At 47.0% G+C, this 17795-nt stretch overlaps 1 protein-coding gene across 3 annotated transcripts in view; it reads right to left on the bottom strand.

Moving 5' to 3' along the window:
- LOC122384736 (cerebellar degeneration-related protein 2-like) overlaps positions 1-17795 on the bottom strand; it is a 94426-nt gene that overhangs the window by 22260 nt on the left and 54371 nt on the right. Inside the window, exon 1 of one of the 3 annotated variants that reach the window (XM_043372440.1) lies at positions 4103-4615. The exons of the other annotated variants lie outside the window; for them this stretch is intronic. Coding sequence (XP_043228375.1) covers positions 4103-4205 — 103 coding nt within the window. The 5' untranslated portion in view covers positions 4206-4615. Of the gene's footprint in view, positions 1-4102; positions 4616-17795 lie in introns of those variants that run through there. 3 annotated transcript variants of the gene reach the window in all.

Raw genomic sequence — 17795 nt, 5'->3', positions numbered from 1 at the left:
TGATTTTATATGATTTTTCGAACTTATGCCGTTTTTGGTCGAAAACTCAGAAATCATGACGTCACTAAAACCTTGATATCTGAAAAATTTTCCGACCGATTTTTTTTTAAACTTTGTCACAATAAACTTCAATCAATTCCCTACAGGAACCCAAAATTTGGCGCGCCTGCGGCGCGCCGTCTTTATGCTATGGCCCGGCGAAAAAGTGGGGGCGTTTAACGGCCTCCCCCCAGCAACTCGCGGGTTAAGCCTAACGTAAATTCTAGTCCAATGTTTTCTCTTATCTGGACGAATGAGCCATAAGTAAAGCGTCACAAGTCTAAACACGAGCAAATTAGCGCATATATGTATGTGCAACTTGCACACTGTTACCCTAATGTTAAGCCTGCCTGAGAGCGATGGTTATTTTCTCTGGTACCTACAAGTAGCCAAATGATGTTTAACACCCGCTCGAACAGGGCTAAAGCTGCCAGTGCACATTGCAGAAGCTTTGCAAGCCGTGTCTTCGCACTGAAAACCGCCGTAACGTCACGGTTGTGCGACTACGGAGCGTCACGGCGCACCCGAGCGTCACGGCCCTGTCACGGGGCTGTCTGTCCGTCACGGATTGTGACCGTGACGCCAGCTGACCAGCCCCACCCAATGGGTGTCTGCAGGGAGATATTCAAATGGAGAGGTGAATCAGCTCAATCAGAGAGAAAGGTAGCTGATAGTTCGGCGAAATGCTAGCTAAGATCCGTAAAAAGTTGCGAAATGGAATAGAAATCACTAAATGGTTGAACAGCATAATTGCAGATACTAAAATAGACCGCAACTCAGCCGGGTGGTAAAAATGGATATCAAAGCCACTTTCTGTAGCATCGAAACCGAGTAAAACTTCCGCAGAGGTCGTGCAACACAACAACAAACGCTCGGCATGTCACCTGTAGATGCACTTGGCCGTAAGATTGTCGTACCTTACACCATAGCAGCTGAAGTAAGCGGCAACTGAATGGAAACTCAAGAACCATAACACTGAATTTCGTAACTGAGCGCGTATCTTTCTGCAATTCTGCAAATGACTCAATCGTCAAACATCCATATCTGCACACGACATATGTCTTTCTGAGAGCGAGCCGTATCGTGGTGAGCCGCATCGTGGGTTCGGCAAACCTGTCGGCGTGGGAAGCGGCGGTAACACGGCGAGGAGCGTGGCAAAGTCTGCGCCTCTCATCGGACGATAGCTGAAGCGGCTGACTGTGGTGCTCACAGAGACGACAGGAGACTGTCAGAAGATAGACAAATATTGCCAGAGACTACTCCAGACGGCTAGAGACGGCAAAGGCCTCCATGCATTGTAAGAGACTACTAGAGAATGCCAAAGACGGCCAGAGATGATAACCAGAGACTATCAGAGACACCCAGAGAAGGTTAGGCACGACCAGAGGCTGTCAGAAAGGGTGACTTCAGATTACCAAAGACGATAATAGACGGCGAGAGAATGTCGAGAAGTACCAACTACCAAACCGTCATTGACCACTCTTGAATGGCAATAGCGAAGGTCTAAGGTATCCTAATTCCCACAAATACAGCAGCTAACCTTAGGGTGTCTATAAGGGTCTCACATCTGGCCGCAATCGGGCTCTATAACTGACCCTCATGGGCTGCAGACGACGTAGCCGGACACCGCTCGCTATTCAGTAAACCGTCCGCTTCTACTTTTTCCTACGGCCCGGTTTGAGCACACGAGGAAATTCGCTGCCACTGGTACGGTGATCCGGTAACGAGGTATCCGTGAGAGAAATGCACCGGTAACGTCCGGGAAGTCAGTGTAAAATACCAACTGGTCAGTGGTCAGTCAAATTTTCGAGCGACGGTTAGACGGGTCAGACAACGGATTTACGACCACCTAACGGTCCAACAATAAACAATTACACCAATCGATCATTCATGCTGATCGATCAACCCTGATAGGCTATGCCATCAAAGTCCAGTGTATGTCCATTGTCCAATTATTCCACTTTGCTAACACATCTTTAATTATTTCGGGCACTTCATTCGCTGGCCAACACACTCAATGGTGATTCACAACTGTCGAAAAGCACGCCTGCCAGTGACAGGAAATAGTCCGCTGGTCAAACGGCGCAGTGTTTTGACACAGATCAATCACATCACTTGAAATGACAACTGAACGAAGTTATCTAGAACGGGGGCAACGCCGCACCGCCAAGACGAGCGGTTTGGTTTGGTGTAAGGACGCTCGCAACGCAAAACGTTCGAAACGTCTGTGTATAAGATTTTTCTGTGCAGAAGAATTGCGGATGATGAGAACGTATGAATATCGATGAATTCATTGAAAATCGATAGCGGCTAGATTGCTAAATGTTAAATTCATCTCTTGTATTTGTAATCTTATAAATGCGCTGAAGAGTAGATCTTTTCTTTGGAGTTCATATACCCCCACAGCTGTGAGTGTGACCGTTCTAATTTGCTTCAGAAATTGTCGAAGGAGAACAGTTTTTAGTACCTAATAATATCCAACAACACTTTCGTTGCTAGTACGAGCATGACGAAAGATAAAAATGAATTGAACGGACAAGCATGGTTAGCATTCTACATCAGTCACCTTCTCTTGTCTCACTCTCTCGATCTCACTCAATCGCTATCTCTGCATCAATTGCACGACAGGCTGTTCCATTATAGTTCCGCAATAGGTTAGTTCACAAACCGTGACAGGTACGCCCACCTGCCGTGCAGTGCCCCAGGGAGGATCAGGCTCTCCAAAGAGCCCAGTTTTAGATAGGGTCACAGGTCACAGACACAGGGTCAGAGGTCAGGTCAGGTTGGACCCACCGCCGTGCCGCTGTCACCTGACCCGTGCTCCGACGGTCGACTACCGGTCACGGGTGTCCCACGACGGGTCACGGCTCCGCTCGCCGGCCGGGTCACGGGGAGGTCACAGCGTGAGACAGAGGTCACCCCGCGCCGGATGAATGGTCAGCTCGCCGGCCGGAACACCGATTACGTCACGGCTGGTGCCCAAGAGAGCTGAGGCGAGACAATGCCCCCTGAGTGATGGTATTTCTGGATGGCCTCACTCATTCTGTTAATTGCTACCGGCGGAAATGACTTTACAAGTGTCTGCACTCGGCAGTCTGATGAACAGATGAATTTATAAGATCCTACATCACCAATAACCTCAACACCGTTATTCGCTGTTAGAAGTTTCATGCTAAATCCAGGATGATAATGTAAAATTTTGATTCGCTGTCTAGAGCTAGTTCATCAGAAGTAACAGAAGTTTTGCGACGAGAAGATGAGGGAAAATAAGATGGTGCAACAAAGAGGTGTGAAACAAGGCCCTCAAAAACACAAACAGAGGCACCATAAACAATTAGTGGATATGATGAATAGACAAGTTACAGGCTTCAGCCAAAATGTAGTGGCCGGTTGTCGCCCAGCGAGGCAAGGTCCGACTACTGACTAACGTGTCCAGTTTCCGTTCATTCCTCCGTCCATTGTTTTTGTCGGTGGTCCGTTCGAATAGAGCCCCTCCCCCACGGACGACAAAGTGACGCGAGTGACTAAGGGAGTGACAGAGTGAAGGACGAAGTGACGAACTGTAGTGGCATGCTGACTAACTCCTGGGAGAAAGGGACTTGGACAGACCCGTGGTCGAGCATCAGGGCAGACCAGGAAGCCATGTCTTGCTAAGGAAAATGTCACATTCAGCATAAACCATTTGTAAGTTTTACACTCAAACACTTGACAAAAACATAACACAAACGCCTCTGGAGCTGCTAGTCTGCTACGTATTGTGGGAGTGTGTCCTTGTCAGTCAGTGCATTTCAAAACACCCTATCAAAGCTGACAGCTTCTCATATCAATGACGACAGCCGGCAGCCGCGACTCCCCGCATTACTTGGCCAATAACTCGCGGGTTCGTACTCTTCGTGATGAGTGAAACCGCTCTGGCCATTCAAACAGATGACATGTGACCCTCATGTCCTCTATCGGCAGTCAAGCGACCTTCACGATTCGCGCTGGGCGGCACGAGCAAACCAGATTACGGCCCAAGGTCATGACTGTTCAAATGCACTGCAGCCAACCAAATGCAGCCTACCTTTTCCTTTGCAGCTCTGGAGACATTCCAGCTCGACGAAGTAATCCCAGTAGTCCATGGAGCAGAACTCCAGCGAGTCAGAAGGCTGGCCAGACATTGACATGGTGGTAAACCGCTGACCCGACTCAGGTCAGGTAAGACGGGGTCGGCGCCAAACAATCTCCAACGGGTCTCCACAATCGGCACGGCCCACCGAAGTCTCACGCTAGTGGCATTCACGGAAGTAGCACGACACGAACTATGAGTCTGGAGCTGAATGCCTTCACAACACCGGATGGACCTCAAACGGTGGACGTTCTCGCAAATCAGACCGGACCACTCGCCTCCAGAGGTCTGGTATCGCTCACATCACTGCCCAAAGTGCACCTCGGACACGCAGTCTCACTGCACCCTCATTCACCACAATCTCCCTTCCGTCTCTCCGTTCACACAACTCACCGCACAGCACATTCGCCCTTCGCTCGCACACTGAGCTCGTGTGCCCGAGGCGCCGGCTAGCCGCACGCCGACGGCAGAGACTCCTGGCGGCGGCGGCGGGAACTAGTGAGTCCGGCTCCGGCCCAGCTGTGGTGACAGCTGGGCCGGACTGACGCACCATCAGGGGGGGGGGGGGGGAGGGGAGGAGGAGAGAGCCACCCCACCGTCAGAATTTTACGTAAGGCGGGGAGTCAGCAGAACCCACACAATGCAGACTGTAAGGCGCCCTCTAAAAACGTGGGCTTTATTTGGATTTTGTATTTTTGGATTTTTTTTACCTTTGTAGGATATCGCTGCCGCCACTGAGCGAATACGAGATACGTCACAACAGCTTCTAGAAAACGTGCCATTCAAACGTCCCGAATCGAGTTCGAGTAATACGTCATCGTCACTAGCTCACATTGATTTGAATATGAAAACGATAGCCTCTTCGCAGTGTAGGTCAGGTCAGGTCAGGTCAGGTCAGGTCAGGTCGGGTCGGCTCGACAGAAAAAAATCTCCTTAAACTGTCACAACACACAGTTGACAGTTCCTCACCATCCAATCAGTCAGGAACAGCTGACTGAGGACCCTTGACAGCTGAGTGGCCTTGGGCTATCTCAGAATCAAGATCAGTGCGCTGATGGACTGATAAAGAGGATGAGATGTCGGTGGGCGAGGCCAATGCTGGGCTGTGAGTAGCGTGCCACTTATATTTTTAGCTCCAAAGGTACACACCATTCAGATCAAACATGTACCAACGCCTAGAAAATTTTGAGAGAGACTTATTCACTCATGAGTCATGACCTCTGTGATTCTGACAGTATTCGGCGAACTCAGTTGAGAAATACGAAAGATACCAGGGAAATTCGTACAACATAAGTCCAATTATCGAGCTTGAATAAAGCGCAATCAAAACGAAATATATAAGAGATATAAGAGATCTTGCTTTAGTTCCGCACGCACCTGATCCCATACTTTCGAAGCATAACGTGAATTAGAACAAGCTTTATAACGTTACCCCAAATGAAGCGAAGATCCGCCACTCGAGGCCGCCTTATACAATTCATCCAAGGTGCCGCCGACATCCGCCCTGAGGCTGGGAAGTTGGAAAGTGGACACCGTCCATTACCTGTCACACCGCACACCACATGGTCACAGGGACACGTGACCGGACACATCCGCTCCAGCACACGGTCATGTGACCGGCACGTGACCCAGATAGTGACGGTGGTGTGCCGGCGGCGTCACGGCGTCACGGCGAGTGACGTTAGTGGGTTGGACGAAAAATGACACCGCGGTATGTGTGCTGGGCCCATCGGCAGAAGTTCAAAGTGAAGAAACTGGAAACAGAGACAGGCTTTTTCGAAACGTTGAACGTTCGGCTTCTGGGGCACTTGGTAAGGAAAATAAATAAACAAAAAATAATCGTTCGGGCATTCTGAATAACGTAGCATCATGAACGTAGCATTGAGAAGAGCGTTCGACATTCCCCTTCATTTTATTGGGTCTTTGGCCAATAACCATCACGCGAGTAGCAGCAGATGATGCTGATTAGAGCTCTAAATATAATACATAGAATAATTTCGGTCTTTGTGGGTCAGGTGAAATTGTTGTCAATGTTTTTTCCTTTTCTTTTGCAATCTCATGCCATACCATTGCTCAGAGTTTCACATCACTTCCTCGGCTTAGACGAGCTATGCAGCTTATAGCTTCTTTGGAGGTAACTTGACTTAGCCCAGTGACCTGACAATTACGTGCGGTCTATCCGACGGCTAAATCAAGGGCATCAACGGAGGCCATTTCCCGACATTTTTCGATGCAATCCTTACGAAACCGACATCTAAACCGTAAATCGTGCCAATGTGAAGCGATCATGCTCGCTTCAGGCCGTCTCTGTGCAGCAGAGCCCCGCCGTGGGGCTGGGTGCAGCAGAGCTCTCTCGTGGTAATCCTGTTGGCCTTCGTCTTTCCACGCTCTCGTCTGGTACTTACACTCGGTCGTCAGAGCTGACCTCGAGATAGGCAGTCCGTGAAGCTCCTGGGAAGCTTTCGTGAAGCTCGGCGCCCGCCTATGGTGCGGTATTCATGGCGCTCGCTGCTCAATGTCGGATCACGGCATGGCTGTTCAAGAAGAATATACCGTCTAAGAACAGCTCCCATTGTTTTAGTACGGCTCCTATTTAAGTACGAACTGCGCTCACTATCAGAAAATGGGTGCTTTCGTTCGGAGTTCGGTGCCCTATGGCATATCAAGACGTTCGTTTTTGTATTGCAGCAGCCGCCGGCAATCAAAACCCTCGCCATGCACCAAAAATAACCAGTAACCACCAAGTTCATCATGACTACTGACTGGTGACTATTCCAGTAGCGCAGCCAACCATTATGCCGTTTGCTGATGGACAAGTGCTCGCGGCGGGCGCCAAAATGTGTGAACGTGCTTCTGTGCACAAACAATAGAGCGCACTTTGCACACGTTGCACAGTGCACAGCGTATGGTGCACCCGCGGCACACCGGCGCACAACTGAATCATAGCCCTGAGTCAGTGCTGACCTTGGAATGTGCGAACGACCACCAGCTGCGTTGGCAGTCATTCACACAGACAAGTTCCCATTATCAATCACAATCATGGGTGGAGAACATGCCCCGGCCACCCCGGCCGTGGCCGGGGTAACTTTTAGCATACCCCGGCGCGGCCGGGGTAACTTTTCCACTCTTGTAAATCCTAAAAAGCTGTCTCCATACGAGAAAAGAAAACTCTCGCTCTTCGAATGTTAACTTCCATGGGCGTACTATTGCAAATCAGGTAATATAGGTATTTATCAGTTACTTAACTTGCCATAATCTCCAACGCTAGGACCAGCGTGTGGTCGCCAATGCCAAGATTGCTCTCAAATCCTGTTCAGTTTCGAAAATTTGCGCGCCTTTGGCGCACTTTTTCAAAACCACTGCTTGACCTCACTGCCTTCGACTGACCTGCCACCAACCGCAACCATCATGCCCGTTAATGAGCGTACCCGTCAGGGTGCTCATGAACACCGAGCGTCCGTCATGCTTCGAACTCGGACTGTTGTAACCGGGACGCGTGTTCTCGCCACGCGGAGTCCAATGCTCTAGCGACTGAGCTGCGAGACCGGGACCGGTCGATATTCCTGGATCGACTCCCTGTTTGTCTTATAAGAGCCGCCCAACATTGAAAAACAGGGCCTCGGCTAACATGTTAACTGGTGGGCCAAATGGCCCACCAGTGACCCGAAATGGCCCACCAGCCTCAAAGATTTGGCCCACCAGTAATTGTCCGAAAAATATAAGCATTTTTCACATTTCAAATTGAATTAGCAGATCTTATCGTACATTTTCAGGCTGTCAAGTACCCATTGGTGAAACATATTCTTGTGAAAAAACTTCAACCTATTGTTTGCAATATCCTCTTGGGATAAAAAGTGGACTATAGTACCCGCAACTTTGTGACGTCACAGTCAAATTGCTGCCATATTTTGCACCAGTTGTTGCATAATTGGAAATCATAAGTGTCCGGTGTGCTCAACCGTACACCATCGGACATGGAACGATGTTAACGGATGACAAACGAAACGGACGTCCAACGGAAACAAACGGACATCACCGGACGCTGACAGTTCTCGTCCGTTTCTCGTCCGTTGGTCCAATCCGGTGAAGTGTGACCGACGGGCTTTAAATTTTATGCAATAATCGTGAAAGACGTCTGCCTCTGTCAATTACAGGTGGCGGCTTCCAGCCGATCGAGGTCTGCGAGAGTTCTTGCAAGCTTTCCGATCGATCGAGTGGTTGCAGTCACATAAGCATCTGCCACAGACCAGTCGGTTACAAGAAAAGTTACGAATAAGCAACGAAAAAAAAAAGAACAGACCAGTTCAGATGGTCGGGGATAAGCCTGCGAGCGATCTCAGACGACTCGCCGATAGACACGATATAAGCCAGAGTCAAACTAGAGGTAGTGTCGGCGACTTCCAGCCGATTGAAGTCTGCAAGCGATATTATGCGTCTTCACGACCGGTATGATGCTTGCAGTCACACATCTGACCAGTCGGACGAATTTCGAACCGTTCACAGACAGCGTTCCAAAAATTTCTCATTTGGGCTGAAGATGACACTCAAGAGTAAGAATGGATAATTTTCCACTCTCACATTTTGGGTGGCTAGAATTTTCCACTCAGACATCCAAGAGAAATCTGATGTTTGGGACACTGTTCACCAGATGTGTACATAACTTGGTTTTTTTTTTTAAAGGGACCCTCCCACCTTCAAAAAAGTTAATGAATTGGCATAAAAGTGATGTAGCGTGAATCACAAAGAGCGAAAATGAACATCTACCAAATTTTACCGGAAAATATTCACCCGTTTTCGAGATATAAGACTTTTATTTTTGTTTACTTTTTGGGAAATCCGCTGTTTCTATGACGTCACATAAAGGTTTTCTTTACGTCGGCATTTGGAAGCAATAGTTTGGTATCAAAGTGCGACAAATATTGCGCGAATGATGCGTTTATCTTATCAAGGTCAATATATGATGGCCAATAAAGGATTCCAGGACAATTCTTATGGCATTTCTTCGTATCGCAATTCTTCGTCTGCAAATCTTCGTCAGGGCATTTATTCGTACCTATCGCATTACTTTGTCTCGCACCAGGGTATATGAAAATCGGCTCGCATTTCTTCTTCAACGCAAATATATGCAAGAGTAAGCATTGAGGGACAAATAAATGCACCGACGAAGATTTGTAGACGAAGAAATGCGGACGAAAAATTGTGCTACGAAGAAATGTCATGCGAGGATTCGTTCGGGTACCATGACATTTATGTGATTTCAAAGTCAAGGTTCACAGCTGATCTGCTAAATCAAGTCAAGAATCCAAACTATCAAAAAACTATAAATATTTGTTTGTCTGTCACAGAGGTCTCAAGCAATATAAGGTTGACATATGTTGAATCAAAAATCTACTGCCACAACTCACCTCACATCTCCTGCCTTAGTTTATCATTGTTGTTTTAACTTGCTTTCAAGAGAAACAGAAGCCAGTATCTGATATCACTTCAGATGATTGTTTCAAGATCTGAGTTCAAATGGAAATAAAAGCAAGATCAAGATGAAACAGGGATTATTGCTGTTAAAGTAGTTTGGCCATGATACAACAAGCACATAAATCATTAGCCAAATCAAATACTGGTTGGTTTGTCAAGATGTTTGTTGTCTGTCGTCTGTCGAGCTGCTATGAACACTGAACGCTCTCACTCTTACTTTAAAGAGAGTAGTTTAAGTTGAATGGTAGTGAGCTGTAATTAGACAGAGCAGCTATTCAGTGCTCACATCAAGCCAGGCTAGGAAATGGCATCAACTGTGGTGGGAGGAAGCAGGTTCGGCAGCCCTATGTTGTAAACTTCTGTTATGTCTTGTGTTTGATCAACTGATGTTTTCTGCTCTGTTTTGTGCAGTGATAGTAGCAGGTAACTGCATGCTTGTCAAATTATGTGAATAAACGAATTCATAACATTGCATTTTTCTCTCCATGCAAGGAACAAGTAAGATGTTGTAGAAAATGTAATAGAGGGCTGCATTGCTGATTTTGCACTTTATCAGAGCTTTATTTAGAATTGCTTTCCTGAAAGCTACACACAGGCCACAGTGCTGAAATTCACAATGTCATAGCTTTTGGCAGAAAAAAAGAAAAGACTTACCTAGGTAAAATTGGCTGAAAGTATGGCAGAGCAGGTCTTGATGCGTATGCCCATCCGTGTGCTTGCCGAAGCCGAACTGACTGCAACACATTTAACTCTGACCCACCATGGTGGCTGGCATATCCTGAACTTTCACCACTCTAAACAAGACAACTTTCAGCCCTCAGCATTGTATTAAAACACTGTACAAAACACTCAAAATTTGTTTCAGTGCCATCCACGGACAACATCAGTCGCCATTCACCAGGCCAGTAAAAACAGAATAGATAATAGCTTCAAACCCATGTAGTCAGAGTTACTAGGTCTGCACCTCAAAACAAAATCCAGGTGACATTCACCACGCCAGTAAAAAACAGGTACTTAGGTAACGTAACAGCTTCAAATCTGGTAACATGTTGGTCGGACTTTACACTACCATATTTACATGGAATAATATGATACCAAACAATAGTGCAACCATTCTGGACAACAAAAGTGTATGATAAAATTAATTTAGAATACTCTGGCAGCATGATTTACGAGCACAGGCAGGTGTTACCTACCAGCCTTCTCAATGCTCGTAAAACCAACATTGTAGTTTTGATTTTACCTTACATGATAACACACTTGGCTGCAATGGCACATTTAATTTAATACTGTGAAAAGACCAGTTATAACCACTTCACAAGCACAATTGCACCTCATGCCGACATCCTTTTCCAAAGACAGTCAGCAGCGTCTTTTGTCAAAACTGGAAGATAAATCCCCTTTCAACTGTTAACATCAAAATATTTCTTCATGGTGTGACTGTGATCTCCATATGGAAACCTTGCAGGAAAAGAATTAATGTCAATTGTCAGCTCTTCAAATTTCTTTGGACTTTAACTTGCAGTACCATATCCAGTTTGCTTTGATATTTTGTTTTTTATTCCATGTTGAAGTTGAACACCAAGCTCCAGATATAGCAGGCAGCTTGATCATCTTCGGCCTTGGTATAATATCAGTCCAAGTTCCAGTGGTGGGTATCTTCTAATATTCAAATTAAAATGAAAAGCAATATGCTTTCTCAGCGCCGACGACGGATTTCACGTTGATAAAAAAGGTAGCTCAAGGTCAGCAAAACTCGGGTTCAAGGAATGGCGGGCGTTGAAATGACTGCTGACGTCATCAAAAAACCGCTAATGGTTAAGAGATAGGGACTAAGCTGGTCCCACCCTGCAAGTAAAGGGAAGAAATTTCTTGAACACCATAAAGCTGCGGGGGTTGCGACCAGGATAAATGGTGGTTTCTGAGCCTGGCCGCAAACTTGGCTATCTCAACTCAAAACTAATGTTAAGGTGGGATGGTCCCTTTAAAGAAAATATTAGGGTTGCGCAGTGCGCTTGGGCTTTTGAGTCAATTCTTTTCCATGCGACACCAATAGGCTTAATGATCATTTTCAGAGATGTTGGGGTTGCTGCTACAACCCCCTTTTGGGGTTCCTGCTACAACCCACTTTATATATAAAGTTGTACTCGTGCTGTTCACAATTCCTCCCGATCCATCCGACAACGTCCGTTCCCGTCCGACCGCTTCCGAATCTCCGACTAGTCGGCGAGCGATCCACTCGGGGCTCGCTGATTTTTAACATCCGACCGGCCGTAAGTTATCGTCCAAAGTTTTACAATCTGCGTCAATATTTTGTGCATACTAGTGCGATTTTATGTGCACCGCCGAAGTATCACCACTGAGAGGGTTGTGGGTCCCTACTCTCTCCTCTCTCTGAAGAGTCTGGGGGGGAGGTCGAGCCCCGTTTTTTTACTTTTTTTAATGCCATCTTCAATCCTGACGTTTTTTGCAAAATAAAGTGGCCGAAATCTGGGGAAAAATAAAAAATTAGGGGGGGGGCTATGGCTACGAAGGTCAGTCCATGTTGCTGCCCAAGTGGCCCACCAGTCAAAATTCCTTAGCCGAGGCCCTGTTGAAAAAGGCTGCGTCCGTGGATGTCAGTGACCCATTTTAGTGCTTTGGTTTGATCTGTCAATTTTCTTTGTAAAGCTTCTACGAGGTGAGTTGTCGTCTTTTTGTTCCTATTTTGAGACACAATAAAAAGCTGAAAACGCAACATTTACTCAAAATGGCATATTATAATGGGGTATGGTGTGAAATTGCAGGTTTAAGTAAAGAAAAATCACTTAAAAGGAACTTGTCTTTCAATCATTCCAAAAATGTTATGAATAATACGATGTCGGCATAGGCGGCGGAACTGTTCACCGTCACCGGGGCACCGTGCCCCCTTTGATTTTGGTATTTTAACATTAGCCCTATCGGCGGTGAATGGAAAGAATGGGACGAAAAGTCGGCAGTGCCCCCCCCCCCCCCCCCCCCGTTGCTTGAGGGTGTTCCGCCGCTACTGGATGTCGGATACAACGCTCATCCTTGAACAATTAACAAACATAACATCCATTGTTCCATTTCCATGGGTCAGAATCAGGGCTGCGGAGTCGGATTCGGAGTCGGTCGGAGTCGGCAGTTTTGCCCGGAGTCTATGTCGGAGCTGGAGTCGCTAAAATCTTACCGACTCCGACTCCGGAGTTGGAGTTAAAACTGCATGGCTCAAAGTCATGCCTTGCACCTGGTAGCTTGACGATTTTTCTTTCGTTAACCTTTCAAAATCAGGCTTGGTTGAATGGAAGGACATACCCTGTTTTGGACCAGCGTTTTTATTGTTGAAAAAGCTGAAGAAGGCTGCTGCGTCAAAACCTGTTTTTATTTTGCATGCTATTTCAAAAATACTCATTTGCAGTACAAGGCCTTGGAGCGCGCAAAATTTCATTTCAGGCAAGGTAAAAAACATCCAGCCTAAAATCTGATTTCATTACCTACTATGGACTTAATGAGCAATGCCTGGAGTCGGAGCTGGCGTCGGAGATGGAGTTGGAGTCGATTTTTGAGCCCGGAGTCGGGGTCGGAGTCGGAGTCACCTTAAAATCTATCGACTCCGCACTCCGCAGCCCTGGTCAGAATACCTAGCCCTGGCTGCTTATGACGATCGTTGACAACAACGTGAGCATATCGTCTTTCCGAATATCGGTCGCCGGCCGGGGTAACTTTTTCAAACATTCTCCACCCATGATCACAATGAAGCCGAAGGAGACCAGCGTAATTGATGCAGAACTGAGATGTTGAAAAATCACGATGGCTAGGTTCCAAGACCATGTCAACTCTGAATAAAAACGATAATTGCTTGATCACAGCTTCATTCAATGCCTAAATAGTGAAAGCAATTTCACACAGAGTCACATAGCCTTGATCTGATAACATGATATTTAAACTGGTGCATTTGCACATGACATGTCCGATGAAAACACATCGTGTGCAATACTGTTTCGTGATTATCTTCATATGAAGCATAGAAAGCTTGGCAATGCATCCAATCAATATCGGCAAACTTTTATGTAAGGTTGCAAGGTACGGAACACATAGTGATCGCATTGATTAATAGCTCTTAGAGCGAAAATTGAGAGCGAAAATTAGCGAACGAAAATTGGAAAATCCAGATGTATTTGTTTATTTACAGTAGAACACGTTGAGCGCCATTAGAACGCGTTGAGCGTAATGACGTATTCGTGATAACTGCTACATGCTATGACATTATTATGTCAGAGCAGAGCTACTACTTTATCATGTTCAGTTTCAACACAGTGATAAAGTCGAGTCGCCACAAGTACGACGACCTCCTTCCCACGATTTATCCTCTTTCATGTACTCGTATCATCCTTCCTTTAGCACAGGAAATTCGGAACACTTCATACCGTGATAGCCAGACATTACCGACAATTAAAAGTCGTTAACGACGCTGTAACGATGGTCTCTGTAGCGGTAAGAAGCGCGGGTGGCTGATGGCTACAGAACAGACCCAGTTCCCATCACCTGAGACCACTGACCGCGCTCCGGTGACCGGAGGGTCACCGAACGGACTCGCCGGTCACTCGCCGGTCACTAAGCGCACTCGCCGGTCATCCGGACCGATGACCTCGGTTATCAGCCGGTCGGTCGGCCGGTCATCACAACTGACCGTTCAGTCATCGCAATGACCGAACGGGGAAGAAGATGACCAAGAGAATAAAAAGAAAGGGTAGTTTTCACACATCAGTGGATGTAGGATTTACAATAAATTGAAACTTGGATACATGAGTTTCTCTCTTCTCTAGTTAGTGGACCTCTCCATCCGCTTCAATCAAGGGACATCTGCCACAATCACACGCCCCATTAACGCTGGCATTGACGGTGAAAGCGGGGACCTTCACACTGAGTTCTGTTAATGGGACGTTTACACAGACCCTCCCACATTTCGTCTGAGATCGGCACTCCCTCGCCATCTCCCATCCGGTGGACGGAGAAGAAAATCTGGGAGGAAGCAGGACATACGTCATACGTGTATGCTGCGAGAACTGTGACTGTAATTACATGCGTACTGATTTGCGTGCTTACAAGTGTGCAGCACTAGTGAGCTCATGGACTTGCAATGACCATGTCGCAGGCGTTATTCATTTTTGTGATTTGTGAAAGATAGATTGCTTAATGCAGAACTACTGCAACAATCAGGCATTGAAGTTATCTCAACAAGTGCATTGCGACACCATAATCAGCCCACACAAAGTCAATGGCCGGTAACCATCAACAAAACTAGTTCGGCAAGCTACTGGACCGGGTGTTGAAAAACGGCAAGCGACATTCGATGGCTCAGCAAAAATAACTCGGAAATTATTTGACTAGTTTTGGAGGTTATGTCAAAGGTTGCAATGGGTGAGGTATCACTTAATTTGAGTGACCCGTTTCAGCTGGATAACCCATTTATGGCTAGATAGCCCGTGTCTCCACTGAGAAACGCTCAAGCCCATGGCTGGATAACCCGTTTATGGCTGGATGACTCGTCTCTCTACGACCAGTCATCGCGGTTCAGTCACCGAGCCCTTCTTCAATCACCACTCAGCAGCCTTTCCCACTGTCCATCTATGCCTGACATGACCGGGGTCCCGTACGGGAGAGCGTGAGAGCCCTAACCGGCCCGCCGCGCGCCGTCCGGAACGCTACTGGAATCTGTGATGGACGGCCGGCGCGCGGATGACACGACGGCTCGCGACCCGAATAGCCCCAGGGTGTGAACTGGCGCACAGGGCCGGCCAACTGCGCCATCGGTGTCTGCGGCACGGCGTCAGTGTCGCCGAGATGGCCCAAACCCAGGGGTTCTCAAGGGGTGCCGATGCTAAGGCGATACCCCGAACACATCATCATCATCATCACTTGGACACATCCATAGAAGCTTCGGACAGCCATATCCAGTCATATGGCGTCTAACTCCATGTTTCGTGTAAAAAAAAAGTTTATTCTCCACAAGCTGCAGCTTGTTGGGAATTAACTTATACATGTATAAAAAAAGAAACTGAGGAAGTAACCACCTCTCTTGTAACAAATACACGGTACCTAAATTTTTCAAACTACACACCGCGGTCTCTCAGACCGCAGGCGAGAGTTTTTCACATCGATAAGCATAAAAAGTTCGTTATCGGTACCTGCCCGTTATTGGACAGTCCAACTGAGAACTTGCACGCATTCGGTCCTGTTCCTTCTTGCTGTTTAGACGTAGAAACAGTATACCATTAAATGAGTAAATGTCATGGCAATAAAGCCCCCTAAAACATAATAAAACCGTATGTGCATATTAAAAGAAGCAGAACTACATACTATCAATAACGTCTTGTAACTCTTGTTGTAACTAGACTATTATACACGACCACAAATGTCATCAGGTATGCAAGACTGAACTTTTAAAATGTCAATCCCTATTGGAGTCAGTTGCGTGTATGTAAACGCTGCCGTGTCCCGGAAAGGAGTGGACAATCAATCAATCAGAAGCTGGTCGACACACCGCATCATTGACAGCGCCGGAAAGAAAGCCGTCCGAGCTCAAGGTTAACCAGGTGCCTTCGACAAGGGCGCGTCCCTTCCCCATCCTCCCTCTGGCCCTCCTATACCTGGGAGCACAATTGGCCACTGTAAATGCCAGCATAAACAATGGAGGAAATAGCTCGGATGGTTGTGTCGAGAAAACTCTGAATGATCTTTGAGCGTTCAAGCGAGCTGATAAGCACCGACCACCGCCAAAGGCAATCCACATACCTACCTAACTGCAACTGAGCTGGCGCTGCATGTAAATAATCGGGCGCTGTAATGAGAAGCCAGCATATATCTCAGTCCGATGATCTGATAGACGAGATCAGACACGAAGCACGGAGAGGCTAAATCGTCGGCTGACTGGGCTGGAATCCTTCCAAAAGGAAGTGTCTGCGCTCGACCGGCCGACCGGCCCTGGGCAGGCGGCTGGAATCCTTCAGCAATGTCCGCCATGGACGAGCAGGGCCAGGGGCGCTGTCTGGATTCTGAAGGTAAACTGGACTGGGCTGGAGAGGACTTGATTAGGGATGAACCAGACAGACCGGACCAAACTGAACTGGATTAAATATCATTAATTGTCCTGGACTGGGATTGAATACTGAGCTGCATCGAGCTGAGCTGAGCTGAGGTGAGTTGTTCAGAACTGAGCTGAACTGTATTGATTTTAGCTGAACCATGGACCAAAATAGGTACATATGAAGGTTGTAAATCAGGCTGAACCGAAGTTGACAGCGATCGACTTGGGCTGAATGTCATTAACTAGCGAAGGCTGAACCGAGTTTGGTTGATTATTAGGCAACAGCAAAATGCTGTTGAGGCTTCATGGATTCATTAAAATGACCTGCCTGAATAATTAACTCTGAGTTATTTGTGTTCGTGACCGTGAGGTTGTTTGCAGCTCACGGCGGCGTATCCCCTCCTGGGACACCGCAGGTAGCTGTTTGCGTCCTGCAGTTGTTTGCCGCAAGGCTCTTAGGGGTATTGCCATGGGGTCGTTTTCACCACTGAAGATTGCTATCAGGCTTCATATGACACCGCTTGCGGTTGTTTGTATATTTGACCCCGTGTAAAAAGTTTATCGCGAAGCTACTGGGACAACGACTGTGATGAACGATATAAGCTGGACAAGGACCATATCCAATAACACACGCAAAAAGATGCAAAGTAATCGCTAGATCTTTCCTTTTATGGATCTGTATGAGGATACAACTGACAAAATCGACCGTTACGAGGTACAAAACAGGTAGTCCTACAATGGTAGTGGAAAACCGTTAGGAAGGTCACCTGATCATAAAACCAAAAACGAGTTTGCAATGGATGAGGGCAATGCCACAGGCTGAATGAGGAAAACTAAAAGAAGACCAAGTCGGTCAGTAACATACGGTTTTACTGTCCACTGTCCAGACTGCACCTACGAGAGACACGAACAAACAAAAAAACATCAATGCCCATGGGTGGAGCTTTTCCAGGGAAGTTGGTGGGGCAAAAAGTCGTCAAACCCACAAAGTCCGATTATGAACTTGAATAAAATGTCACACTGAATTGCAGTTCCTATCATTACAGATAAAGTATTTTGCGTTCAACAGACATTCCAAAGCTCTTCAAT

Source organism: Amphibalanus amphitrite, unplaced genomic scaffold (assembly GCF_019059575.1).
Source record: "Amphibalanus amphitrite isolate SeventyFive unplaced genomic scaffold, NRLGWU_Aamphi_draft 000197F_arrow, whole genome shotgun sequence".
In the NCBI taxonomy this organism is placed as follows: domain Eukaryota; kingdom Metazoa; phylum Arthropoda; class Thecostraca; order Balanomorpha; family Balanidae; genus Amphibalanus; species Amphibalanus amphitrite.
Note: the sequence above shows the minus strand (reverse complement) of the source record. Positions and strands in the feature narration are given on the sequence as shown.